The sequence below is a fragment of the Lycium ferocissimum genome, chromosome 10, assembly GCF_029784015.1.
Source record: "Lycium ferocissimum isolate CSIRO_LF1 chromosome 10, AGI_CSIRO_Lferr_CH_V1, whole genome shotgun sequence".
In the NCBI taxonomy this organism is placed as follows: Eukaryota; Viridiplantae; Streptophyta; class Magnoliopsida; order Solanales; family Solanaceae; genus Lycium; species Lycium ferocissimum.
The window spans coordinates 48,128,012-48,139,986 of record NC_081351.1 but is presented as its reverse complement, the minus strand read 5'-3'; the positions used below and the strand labels follow the sequence as shown (position 1 = coordinate 48,139,986).

General features: G+C 37.7%; 1 protein-coding gene and 1 non-coding gene across 2 annotated transcripts; both read left to right on the top strand.

Moving 5' to 3' along the window:
• LOC132035552 (RHOMBOID-like protein 8) lies at positions 1-3,918 on the top strand. The gene is given in 9 exon segments (XM_059425855.1): positions 1-151; positions 154-307; positions 1,650-1,813; positions 1,891-2,054; positions 2,140-2,405; positions 2,571-2,697; positions 3,364-3,423; positions 3,425-3,451; positions 3,453-3,918. Coding segments are annotated over 9 exon segments (1,149 nt in total). The 3' UTR covers positions 3,489-3,918.
• A 616-nt stretch (positions 3,919-4,534) lies between these two features.
• TRNAR-UCU (transfer RNA arginine (anticodon UCU)) lies at positions 4,535-4,607 on the top strand. Its single transcript has one exon. It is a non-coding gene; the product is annotated as a tRNA-Arg (tRNA).
• Positions 4,608-11,975: the final 7,368 nt, after the last annotated feature.

Here is an 11,975-nt window from a genome sequence, read left to right as displayed (position 1 = left end):
ATGGGAGATAATTCAAAATTCGAAACACAGATTGAAATCAAGCAACCAATAGCGGGGAGAGAACTAAGTGCGGATGAGTTAGTTAAAGAAGAACAAGTTCCATTCCCACTTTTTAGGCGTTTATCTGAGAAGAGAGCTAACACATGGATCATTTTCTTGTGATCCTTCATTTAGGCGCTTTTATAGCTACAATGCTTGTTAATGATTGTTGGGAGAATTCTCATGGCGATTGTGCCCTTAAACCTCTTCGTAGGTTCTCTTTTCAGCCTCTTTCCGAGAATCCATTGCTCGGTCCCTCTGCTTCTGCGTTAGTTCCTTTTTCTTTCACTGATCACTTTATTTCTTGAATATTTTGGTGCTTCGTTTGAGATGAATGAATGTTGAATCAACTGTGATTTTCTTAGGTATATCATGGATTTTAAGCGTAATGAATTTCGATGCTCGCTTCGACAATTGTGAAATTCGGATTCGCTTTAGTGAGTTATTTTAGGTTTCACTTTTTTGGCGGAAAAATTTGGCGCGTAGTTTGAAATGAATGAATATTGAATCAACTGTGTGATATATTATGGATTTGAGCCTGTGAATTTGTTCGATTACTTGATGGAATTTGATATATGACAAAGGTTGATATCAATATAATCATTGCTTGAATTTGATTTGGCATACTTGTACATCTGCATTTCTTGTCTTATATTCTTGGAAATTGTTAAATTTGGATTCGTGAGTTATTTTAGATTTTACTGTTATAAAGGAAACTTCACATGTTACTGTTTATAAATTTCAAATGAAAGGTTCCAATAAGTCATTTGAAATGAATGTATATGACTGGTTTAAGCGTTTGAATTTGATAGTCGGAATACTTTATAGGAGAAAGGTTGATATCAGTATAATTGTTGCTTGAATTTGATTTGCATACTTGTACATCTACATTTTGTAGCTATTATGATGTTTATTGAGATCTGTATTGTAGCTGATGATCTTAGAGAAATATGATGATTATAAGCCACTGTTTCAGCGGGGTTTATTGCAAGACATTATGAATTCTATTAAAGAGATTGCCAAATCTTCTTTTCTTAGACAGAGTGGTTTAACTGGGCAAATTAACTTAATGTTGTTTGATCCTTGTCTTCTGAAAGTTTATTATATAGTGGTGTGCTTTACTCTTATAGTTTCAGATCTAAGTCTTATATATTAGTATCATGCATCCACTGATATCAGCATCCTCAAAAGGTGTTTTACCATTTTATAGCATGAAGTACACAAGCACTTTGCATATCTACCCATATAATGAACTGTTTCTGAAATAATTCTTGGTTCTTTGAGGAACCTCTGGCTTCTGCCTGTTGCAGTTCTTCAGGCCTTAGAGAATCAATTAATCCACGTTACTTGTTCGATAACATATTGATTTTTAGATCCCTCTCAAACAAGTTAAACATTACCCGCTTTTCTATCTGCCTTGAAAATTTCAGTACCTACTTTATTCTTGAGGTTATTTACTAAGGTATCTTATTCTCAATGTTGATATTAACATGTCATTTTTCCAACTGTGCATCAAAGAACTATTGAGCTTCCACTGTGTCTTGCACCATGATATTATGTTGAGGAAGTTCTGCTTCCAGTAACACATATGCAATCTTTTTCTAATGTAGGTTGGATGAAATTGGAGCGCTTCGGAAGACTTTGTTGATTGATAATCATCAATTGTGGCGTATCTTCACAAGCCCATGGTTTCATGCGGGGCTTTTCCATCTGATCATCAACTTGTCCTCAGTTATCTTTGTGGGAATTCACTTGGAGCAAGAATTTGGACCATGTAAGAGTATTCTATAATATATCCTTTCATTGAGAAAGTTGTTTATTGGATTTTGATTGATGTTCCTATTTCTGCAGTAAGGATTGGAGTTATCTACATACTCTCAGCAATCACTGGTAGTCTAGTTGCTTCACTTTTCGTTCAAGATCGGCCATCAGTTTGTTCCTCTGGTGCATTATTTGGATTGCTTGGTACACTTCTCTCTGGCCTCATTAGGAATTGGAAATCTTATACCAAAAAGGTCCTGATATGTTACAGCTTTTATTCCTCTATTCTCAGCTGTCATATATAGTATAGAATGTAATCTCCCCACTTTTTCATTGCAGTTTGCAGGGCTAGTGGCTACCATGACAGTCCTGATGACTAATCTTGTCCTTGGACTGATACCTTACATCAATAATTTTGCTAATATTGGAGGATTTATGTCAGGATTCCTTCTGGGGTTTGTGCTCTTGTTCAAACCTCAACAAGAGAAACTAGTTCAAAATAAGGGAGGCTTGTTTGACTTTGATGCCAAGCACTTTGTCAAACGTAGGAACACTTTGGACAAGCCTGTTCAGAGGGGTGCTGCTCTTGTTATCTTTGCTTTTTTGTGAGTTCCATCTCTGTATGATGCTTGTATGGTTTAACTCTTGCTCCATTTTTCGTTGCATACAATTTCACCATGAACTATGTACAATTTCACTATGAACTATTACTTGGGCTAGTTATAATTGTCTAAAGGTAATGACTTGATTTGCTGTCACTCCAAATGCAGGCTTGCAGGAATTATACCAGCAGTTCTGCATAGCATTAACATACACGAGTACTGTAGCTGGTGTCACTACATTGACTGCATACCATCCAAATTGTGGAGCTGCACTGACAAGGCATTTCACTGTGAGGTATGTTGGAATACTTGATCCTATTATGAGAAGGGAAAAGTAACTTTTGTCAGAGAAGAAATAGGATATGCAAAAGTAAACATTAAGTTAAGTAACATAAAATCGTACGACTGAAATGAGAAGCAGATCAAGTGGTGGCAAAATAATCTTCATTTTTACATCTATTCTTTCGTATCATCTTTGATATAACTGTTGTTTCAAGCAATTATAACATCACATACATCTTGAGAGTAGCGCTGTGGATATATTGGTGGGTGTATTAACAGTAAGAAAGATTCTTGGTTCTTCACTTTTAAAGACTGTCCTTCCATAGCATGATTATTGGTCTAAACGTTGCTGATGCTTTGAATAGGGTAATTTGTAAGGCTGATATTTTGCCAGAACAAAGTGGGTTTTGAGTAACCCTCGGACCATCTTTTGATCTTTCATTTAACCTATGGCATCGTTTGTTTACTCTTCGCGATGGTTATTTTTTGACTGGCTAGCAAGAAATTCGTCTTTCATAGTAGTGATAATGCTCTTCTTCCTGCTCTCATTGTTATTATTACTTCTGCCACCACAAATCAAGCTCAAATCTGGAGGCACTTTTCATTCTTTTGCTATGTAACTAGCATCTCAGAAGACAATTGATATATTGGCGATTAATTCTTGTATTGCATACTGCAGAAGATGGTCAACTCGGAACATCTGACTTTGAGTTGTCCAAATACTGGTAGATTCAGAGTTTTTTCCTTTCACCAACATTTCCGAGGCAAAGGTTTCAGGACATATGCAATCTGATATGCTCCTAGGAGGACATGGTTGAGTTCTGGTGACTAACTCTTCACTGGATATACTTGTATTCGGTGTAAAATACTGTGCTTCAGAGTTCTTAATCCAATTCTTGTGCATAACATTGGCATCAATCATGTCGCTATGAAGGATTTAGCTGTTGATATGTGGATAACCCGGTTTCTCTTCCTTTTAAAGCTTCTTTTTCTTAGTGCTTGTGTGTCTTTCCTTTTATGATTTGCATGGATCCGAAGGAACTGCTTGTATAGCTCACAGTTTCAACAAGATGAAACTTTTCTGTTATTTTGACAGATTTATGTCTAAATACATGTGGAGCAAATCATGTTGCTCAAAGGAATATGGATTCAGTTCTTTCTTTTTTATTTTAAAGTTCAATAGTTGCTATGTGTATTATGTATATTTTCTCCCTTTGACATGTGTACTAGGAAACCTGAGAATGTTCGTTTTGATACAACTATGTTAGCAAAGAAGTTGACAACCAAATTCTAGAATATTCTTTGGCATTTCTTCTTCCTCTTTCCTTTTCTCCCTTTACCCCTCCTCCCATTTAAGGGTTTATATTCTGAATAGATGGGAAGAGAATGGACAGAAAAATAAAAGAAGTAACATGTTTTCTTACTTCTCTTTTCCTTTGTTTGGTACATTGGTTTTGGAGGAAAAGGAATGGAGTATCTTTACATAAATAAATGAAACAGAAAGGAAGAATATTCCCTAGCGCTAGTTATAGTCAATGTAAACCTTCTTGTGTTTTTCTAATGTTCGTTACAATTACAAATTTATTAGACTTTACACTGATTTATTGAATTTATTAGTATAAGATGTAGTAGAATTAAAACCTTGAAACCGTAATAATAAAATTAAGGATTAAATGAGATCTCCTTTTGAGTTTTGAATACAAGGTTGGGTACTCGATGGAACATTTTTCACTTTCACCTAATTCTCCACACCCCAAAGAGTAAATAAGAAGAAAAACATAAAGTAAACAACTGCAACTTCTGTTTTGTTTGATTTAAATATCATTTAAATGGATGGCTTCCCAAGCGTGGCGCCCATGGCCTAATGGATAAGGCGCTTGACTTCTAATCAAGCGATTGTGGGTTCGAGTCCCACTGGGCGTGTATGCCTTTTTTTTTTTTTTTTTCTTATATAAACTTTTCTAGTCCCACTGGGCCTGTTAAAAAAATTATATAACTGTTTTAAGAAATTTGCACAAATGCAATTTATTATATCTTCTTAATTGAATTATATAGCGAATATCTAGAGCTACTTTTACGGTGGCTACATATTTCCAATTTTAGATTTAATCGTTAACCAAGTGTCAATTAATAAAGGAAAAATTTCAGAGACCGCCCCTCACGTTTTGCTTCGTTTCACTGGTCTCCTCTCACATTTGCAATATTATGACTATCTTCCTTATTTGTGCTAACCCTCATGCTTTGAGGACCATGTTTTCGTTTGTGGGTTTTGCTAGGTTCAGATTCGAGGGCGAATCCTTTTGAAGAAGGGGAGGATGATATGATCCTAGGAAGCTCAGGGACGATTATGAAGGTTAAAACGCGCGTTAGAGCTTTGGATGTGCATTTCCATTCCACACACCCTTGGAAGAGGAGAATGGGGCCTTTGAAGGCTATTGAAGAGCAAGCCACAAGGGTGTGGATGATTGCTTGGAAGAGACATGGAGATGAAGGCCCATTGATTGAAGTCACACAAAGTGGCTAGAAGTGAAAATGACTATAAGTGCAATTTGTGGCTAGGAGTGCAAACTTGAGGCTAGGATTGCAATTCAAGTGAAGAAGGGCCGATGGGGAGTTATTTCCGCAAAGGCCACTTTTGGGTCTTTGTTGTAATAGGGCCTAGTAGTTAATTGTCAAATGTGGCTAGTAGTTAATTGCGGCTATGCATGTAAAACCAAAATTATATAAGTTTGTCTTAGCCTAGTTTCATTCCTTAGCTTAAGATTTATGATGAAACTCTTTTGAGTGTAGTTCTCCTTCTATGGAGTTTAGGTTAAGCTAGGATTAGCTAGTTAGGTAGTGAGTGGATTCCCTTAACTCTTACCTTGAATCCCTCTTGGATAATCTAGGATTAGATTTCCATGTATGAGTTTGAATCTCTTCTTCCTTGGAATGAATTCATCTTAGATTGCTGATTAATAGGTGTAGGTTTCCTTTCTTATGTTGATTAGTCACAATCGTAGTTGATTAATTCCCTTTTTTCTTCTAAATCTCATTTGCATTTCTTCCATTCTTATCTCTAAATTTCTACCTATCTTAATTTTCGCATTTGTTGCTTGATTCGGTGTTTATACCAAGCCGAATATTATCAATATTATATATTAAAAATATAACTGTCTTATTGCAAGCAAAATCCAATTCGTCGAGCGGGGCGGTCTCGGCCAAGATTTGGGGGCCAAACTTCATACCCTAATTATGTCTTTTTAAAGAGAAAGATCGTCCTATATATTATTATTTAAAGTCTACTTTTTTAGTTTTTTTAGACGTGAAGTCATTAGTTACTGTTTTATAGTCTTCAAGATCAATGCAAAGTTGTTAACAATTTTTTCAAATCAATTTATTCGAAAAAAAAAAAATCAATTGACAATTTAGCTAATCAATCAAGCGACTAAAAAAATTTCTTCTCTTTTTTTCTTTTATAAATATTGTGTACTCCTCTGTCTCAATTTATGTGACACAATTTGAATTTCAAGAGCCCAACTTCTTCATTTTTATCGTGATTCAGACATACAATCTTTTAAATTTTTTGAAAAATAATTTACATATTTAGAAACTACATAAAAGTATCATAAATCACAATAATTTTTTAAACAAATTAGCATAAACTTAATTAAAAATGAGGCCGCAAAAATTTAGGGGCCCAAAGCCATTGCCTTAGTTGCCTTTTTTTTTTTTTTACGAGGATTGCCCTTCATTTGGGGTGGTCTTTAATTTTTGCCCTTCGCATAATACCCCGTGGTTCTGGGTTCGAACCCCATCTCAGTAAAAAAAAAAAAAAAAAAAACGCAAGGCAGATGTTTGGATTCGCGCGGAGAATTTTTGTAAAATTCATGCAAAAGTACATCTTACGGGCGCAAAAGTCTACCTTGGGAATTTTTTTAAAAAATTTTGATTGAGCGGGGATTCGAACCCGAAACCAAGGAATTTTTAGCGAAGGGCAAAAATTAAAGATCACCCCTAGCGAAGGGCAATCCGCATAAATTGCCCTGGTTAACTAGTTGCTTAGTCGACCACATTCGTCGATATAGAGACCTTTACCTTTTAATCCCAATTCATCAAATCTAGTCCATCAGAATTGAGACGGTATTTTGTAAATACATAATTATCTTGAATATTGTCACACCCCAATTTCCGATAGGGTGTGATGGGCACCCGACCCTTACCTAGGGCCGAGCGAACCCGCTGACTATCGTAATGTCCATACCCAAACTGGGCCCACAAAACGTAACATACGCACGTAATGAAATTTTTTTTCAGAAAACAAACATGCCTTTCGTTTTTTTTCAAACCAAATAAAATTTGCAATAGTATAAAATCTATAATATAAGGCACAACAGCACTTCGGCTTATATAGCCGCTTGCCAAACATACATCGGTATAATGCATACAAACACAGCGCACGTAGCCGCTTACAAAACGGACCGACATATCATACACTCGACCTGCCTCGCAAAGTCTCTATCATAACCTCGAACACCATACAAAGCACTCGACTTGGCGACACTCACGGAGAAATGGAGCTCGCCAATCCGGTGGAGCATCTTAACTAACATCACCGCTAAATCATCCGTGGGTACCTGCGTGGCATGAAACGCGACCCCGAAGAAAGGGGGTCGATGCGAAATATGTACCGAGCATGTAAAGCATAGACATCAAACGAGGTCATAACTAAAGTAGGAAGTACGAAAGTGAAGTCGTAATAACCCAACTATCTAAGTACTTACATCCGACACACAAATCATGCATACTCATACCGAACGCATCGCAATCTGTCATATGGAACGACAATAACCGATGTGGGATGCGCTCATCATCGGTGATCAAACTCATCATCGGAGAACAAACTCATCATACATCATCACATATCAAACGCGGTCCATAGGACCGGGACAAAACGTGGTCGCCACCCTATTCTGCGCCACAACACAAGATAACTCCGTAAGATTTCAAATCTCCGTATCCCCGAACACAACACATCATCACAACACATCATAAGCCATATCACAAAGATAACTTCATAAACGGAACCGCCCTAATGGCGAGGTCTCGGGAACCGTAACACAAGATAACACCAGAGTATATCATAGTGCGCACGATCATATACCGGCCCGGATCCGGTGAAAGAGGTAACACAAACGCACGAACAGACCGTAAGTAACCACACGCATATCGATACATCTCGTACGGACTCAACCGAATAATCAAAACGAACCCTCTTTTGAAAATCCGAACCATAGGCAAAACAAGTTTCCTCCCGAATCTCGCTCGGGGCATATCAAACCAAACTTCGCTAAAACCGTTGTTACGTATCAAAATCATGGACATAAAATCCTTATTTCCAACTCGACTTAAAAAAATAAATAATCATAGTGAAGAAAATATTAAATTTTTCGAAAAATCCATAAAGGTGGCATAGAAAGGCCGCGGGCCCCACGGACGGGTGCCGACCCCCGTCCGAGCCCGACTACGGGGTAGGGGAGAGTGATGTCTTATGAACTTACATATTATGTTTTGGGGCGTTTCGAGGTCGTATGCAAAAGTTACGGACGTTTGTAGTTTCGAAGTCGTTTAGGAACAAGTCTTTTTTTTTTAAAACAAAATTCTTTTGAAAATAGAACTCTTTTGAAACCTTAAAAGTTTAATCCTACAAAGACATAAGGGTCACAACTCATCCGCGTTAAAAATACGAACATCAAGGAACTCATACGAATCGCTTACACAACATTTCAAACTCAATCATATCCAAGACATACGGACCATAACCCGGCCATTCTAAGGATGCCAACAACATCAAAGCAAACACGAATCACAAACATACTCGAAATTTACGAATGGAATTACCCGAGGCAAAAATCATGTCATACCTTAGTTTCGTCTAAGACATGCCAAAAAGAAAAAGAAGTGGTAAGCTTCACATACCTGGTTTGCTTCTCTAGCTAATCCAAACGTAAGTTCGTCTTCTCAAAAATCTACAACAACATCAATAGCATCGAACATTAGTCCGGCGCTAAAGGATCCAATTCCAAACCATTGCTTTTTCTACCAAAAATTGGGAAACATTTCCCCTATAACTTGGACGCCCCGAGATTTAACTCGACCAAATTCATCAACAACAACAACCAACAACAACCATCCAAACAAGATTTAAGGACATTAGAACAATCCACAAAGTATTCAAGACAATCCCAACAATATGCTACGAAACCCGAAACCTTCCAACTTAATGAATACGACAATAATGCGTTTCTTTCTTTCAAATTCTCATACTACGTCAACAATTCCCTACATTACCAAATTTACCTTCATAAATATAAGGAAACATATTAAGATCATATTGACTTTCAAAACAGCCCACAACAATTGCAACACCAACATAAGTCATTAAACCTTCATTTCACATTGTAGAATTCGCAACGACGACAACCAAAATACTACATCACATTAGTCCCACATACTTACCCCAAATCAGCCCATTTTTTCGGCCAACACCACAACACACACATTCCAAAATTTTCATCCATTTTCACACACTAAAACAACATGCAATCATGCTAAACACACTTAATTCTTCACTACTACACAACCACACACACACGGCCTCAATCACACTACACACGCCCAACTTCAACCCAACATATTTCATGAGTTTTCATTCATTTCTTCACACTCTACAACACAGCAAACCATGCATAGTATATGAAAGGGTGAGATGGAATCCTTACCTTTTTCCTCCAACTTCTTTACTTGTCCCAAATGCGAAAACGGAGAAAACCAACGGTTTATCTTCCGAGATAATTATACCACGTCGAAGAGCGTCTTGAACTTAATAAGAATACAAGAGAATTACAATTTTTGGACCAAGATTGAAGGCTAAGAATTTTTTTCTCTTTCCTTTTCTCCTCTCTTTTCTTGGCCGTTTTCCTCTCTTCTTTTTTTCCGAATTTTCCGGAAAGTTTTGGAACTGTTTTTTCTTGAAAAAAAATGAGGTTCGTCCCTTTAAAAGCGCCAACGTCGGAGTTCTTGTGCTACACAGTCTTTGGTGCAGCAAGACCGTATCTTGTGGCATAGATCGCATGTGCGTAGCGGTACCGTAAGCGGGATTACTTGTTCTGCGTCGATAGTTCGGTTGTAACGTCTATAATTCTCTACTCCGATGTCCTATCAATGAACGGTTTGTTGCATTACAAACTAGACTCGACGAACTTCATTTTAGGCTTTTAAAACACCTTAAAACTCCACATATACTATGAGATATGCGCCTCCATAGTTGACTTAACAATTCGCCCAAAGCATTTCCCAAATTTTCGTCGAACTTATTTTCTTCAATTTACTCGATCTCGAAATATTCCAACGCACAAAATACGGGATATAACAAATATAATAACCATTTCTTTCTTTTCCGATCGCCTGGAAGGAACAAAAGAAAGAATACTACTTATGTCCTAAAAGCAGAAACATGAGGAGCACTTGACATACTTACTTACAAAAAAGATTACAAGTAAATTACCTTTATTTGCTAAAAGCAACTCAGTAAAAAATAATTGTTTTTTTGCAGAAAATATGATGAGAACACTGGAGAAAGGTGAAGAGGAATAGGAAAAGAGAACCCTTGCTGAGAAGACTGAAGAGCACTTCGCATATTTTGTTTCCAGTTAATTGAAAATGAGATATTAATAAAATAATAATTAATCCAAAGAGCATGATCTTAGGGAGGAAAAATCAGTTCATAAATGTTATTTTTTCATATAAGAAATAGAATAAAAGAGTTGTTACAAAAAAATTAAAATAAGGAAGGTAGCCGTAATATTACAAACGTGAGGGGAGGTCTGTGAAATGAAGCACAATGTGAAGGGAGGTCTCTGAAATTTTTCCATTAATAAAAGATGGAAAATTTACAGCCCATAACTACCTCCAAGACTTATTTATTAGTAATAGCTACCTTTTTTTAAAATTGTTTTTGGTAGTTTAATTATTTATCAAATTACCATCTATAGCTTGTTTTTGTAGCTGCAGTATTTCCCAAAAAATAAGGTACCTCTCTCCCACTTACCCACAATCTTTTTTTTTTTCCAAATATTTTTCTCTCACGTCTTGATTCACAACCGTATTTTACTCCCATTATTCTTCTTTATAATTAGCACGATTTCTTCTTCCTTATCGGTTACCCAATCTCTACAAGTAACTAATTTTCATTATGTTATTTGTTGTATTTCTCTTCAATTGTTCATAAATTTCCTCGTCTTTACCTTCACTTTTCATTCAATTTTTTTTATTTTTTTTAAATATTTTCAGCATGTGTCCGTGTGAGTCTAGATGGGTGGGAGATAGGGCCCGGGATGTAGATGGGTTTAAGTTGTGGTTCTCAGGAGGCCCGAAGGGCAAGAACGGAGTTGGCATTCTAGTTGATAGAGAGCTCGTGATACGGTGGTAGGGGTCGAGAGGGTGAGTGATAGTCACGATGGCTATTAAGATAGTAGTCGGAGGGTATACTTTAAACGTGGTTAGTGCTTACGCACCTAGCATGCTGTGGACAAGAGATCATGGCTCTGTGAGGATTTGGACGAGGTCAGGCGGGGTTTCTCCGCACTCGGTGTTTCTTCGGCGGTTATTTGCACGGCCACATCGGCCGCCGCTGTGGGATACGCGACGCGACGGAGGCTTCAAGCCTGGGGGATGAAATCGGCGAGGTACTAAAGACTGCTGGATTTCGCGAGAGCCGTATTCAAAGCAGGCAAATCCTAGTTTTCAAGGAGGAAGAAAGATTTCTGTCACCGAGTACTATGCCAAGACCTGGGGTACTGATTACCTACTTCCCGTAAGCGCGATAGACGTTACGCACTTCCGATCGTAAGGTCATCCCGAGCGATAACCTCACGACCCAACATATGCCTGTTATGACCCTAGATAAAAATAAGAGAGAGAGGGCAATGTCACCAGACGAAGGGACGCTGAACAAGTGGCACGTTCAGGAGCTGTGGAATGGCTGAGGGCGAGCTACTGGAGGAGAAGCGCATACGAAAGAAAGATGTGACTACGCATACCAAGTAACATCGCAGGTTACAGCAGGTGCTGTGGTTCAGTGGTTACTTCCTGGCAGACATAAAGCGACCGGGCAAAGGAACGGAACAGGTACGCGGCGAAGCAGAAAATGCTGCGACGAAGTTAGGAGAGTACGTATTTATGAAGAGAAGAAGACTATTGCGGAGTTGTATGTTATGGCGAGGCGGAAGTGACAGCGATGGCAAGCATTTA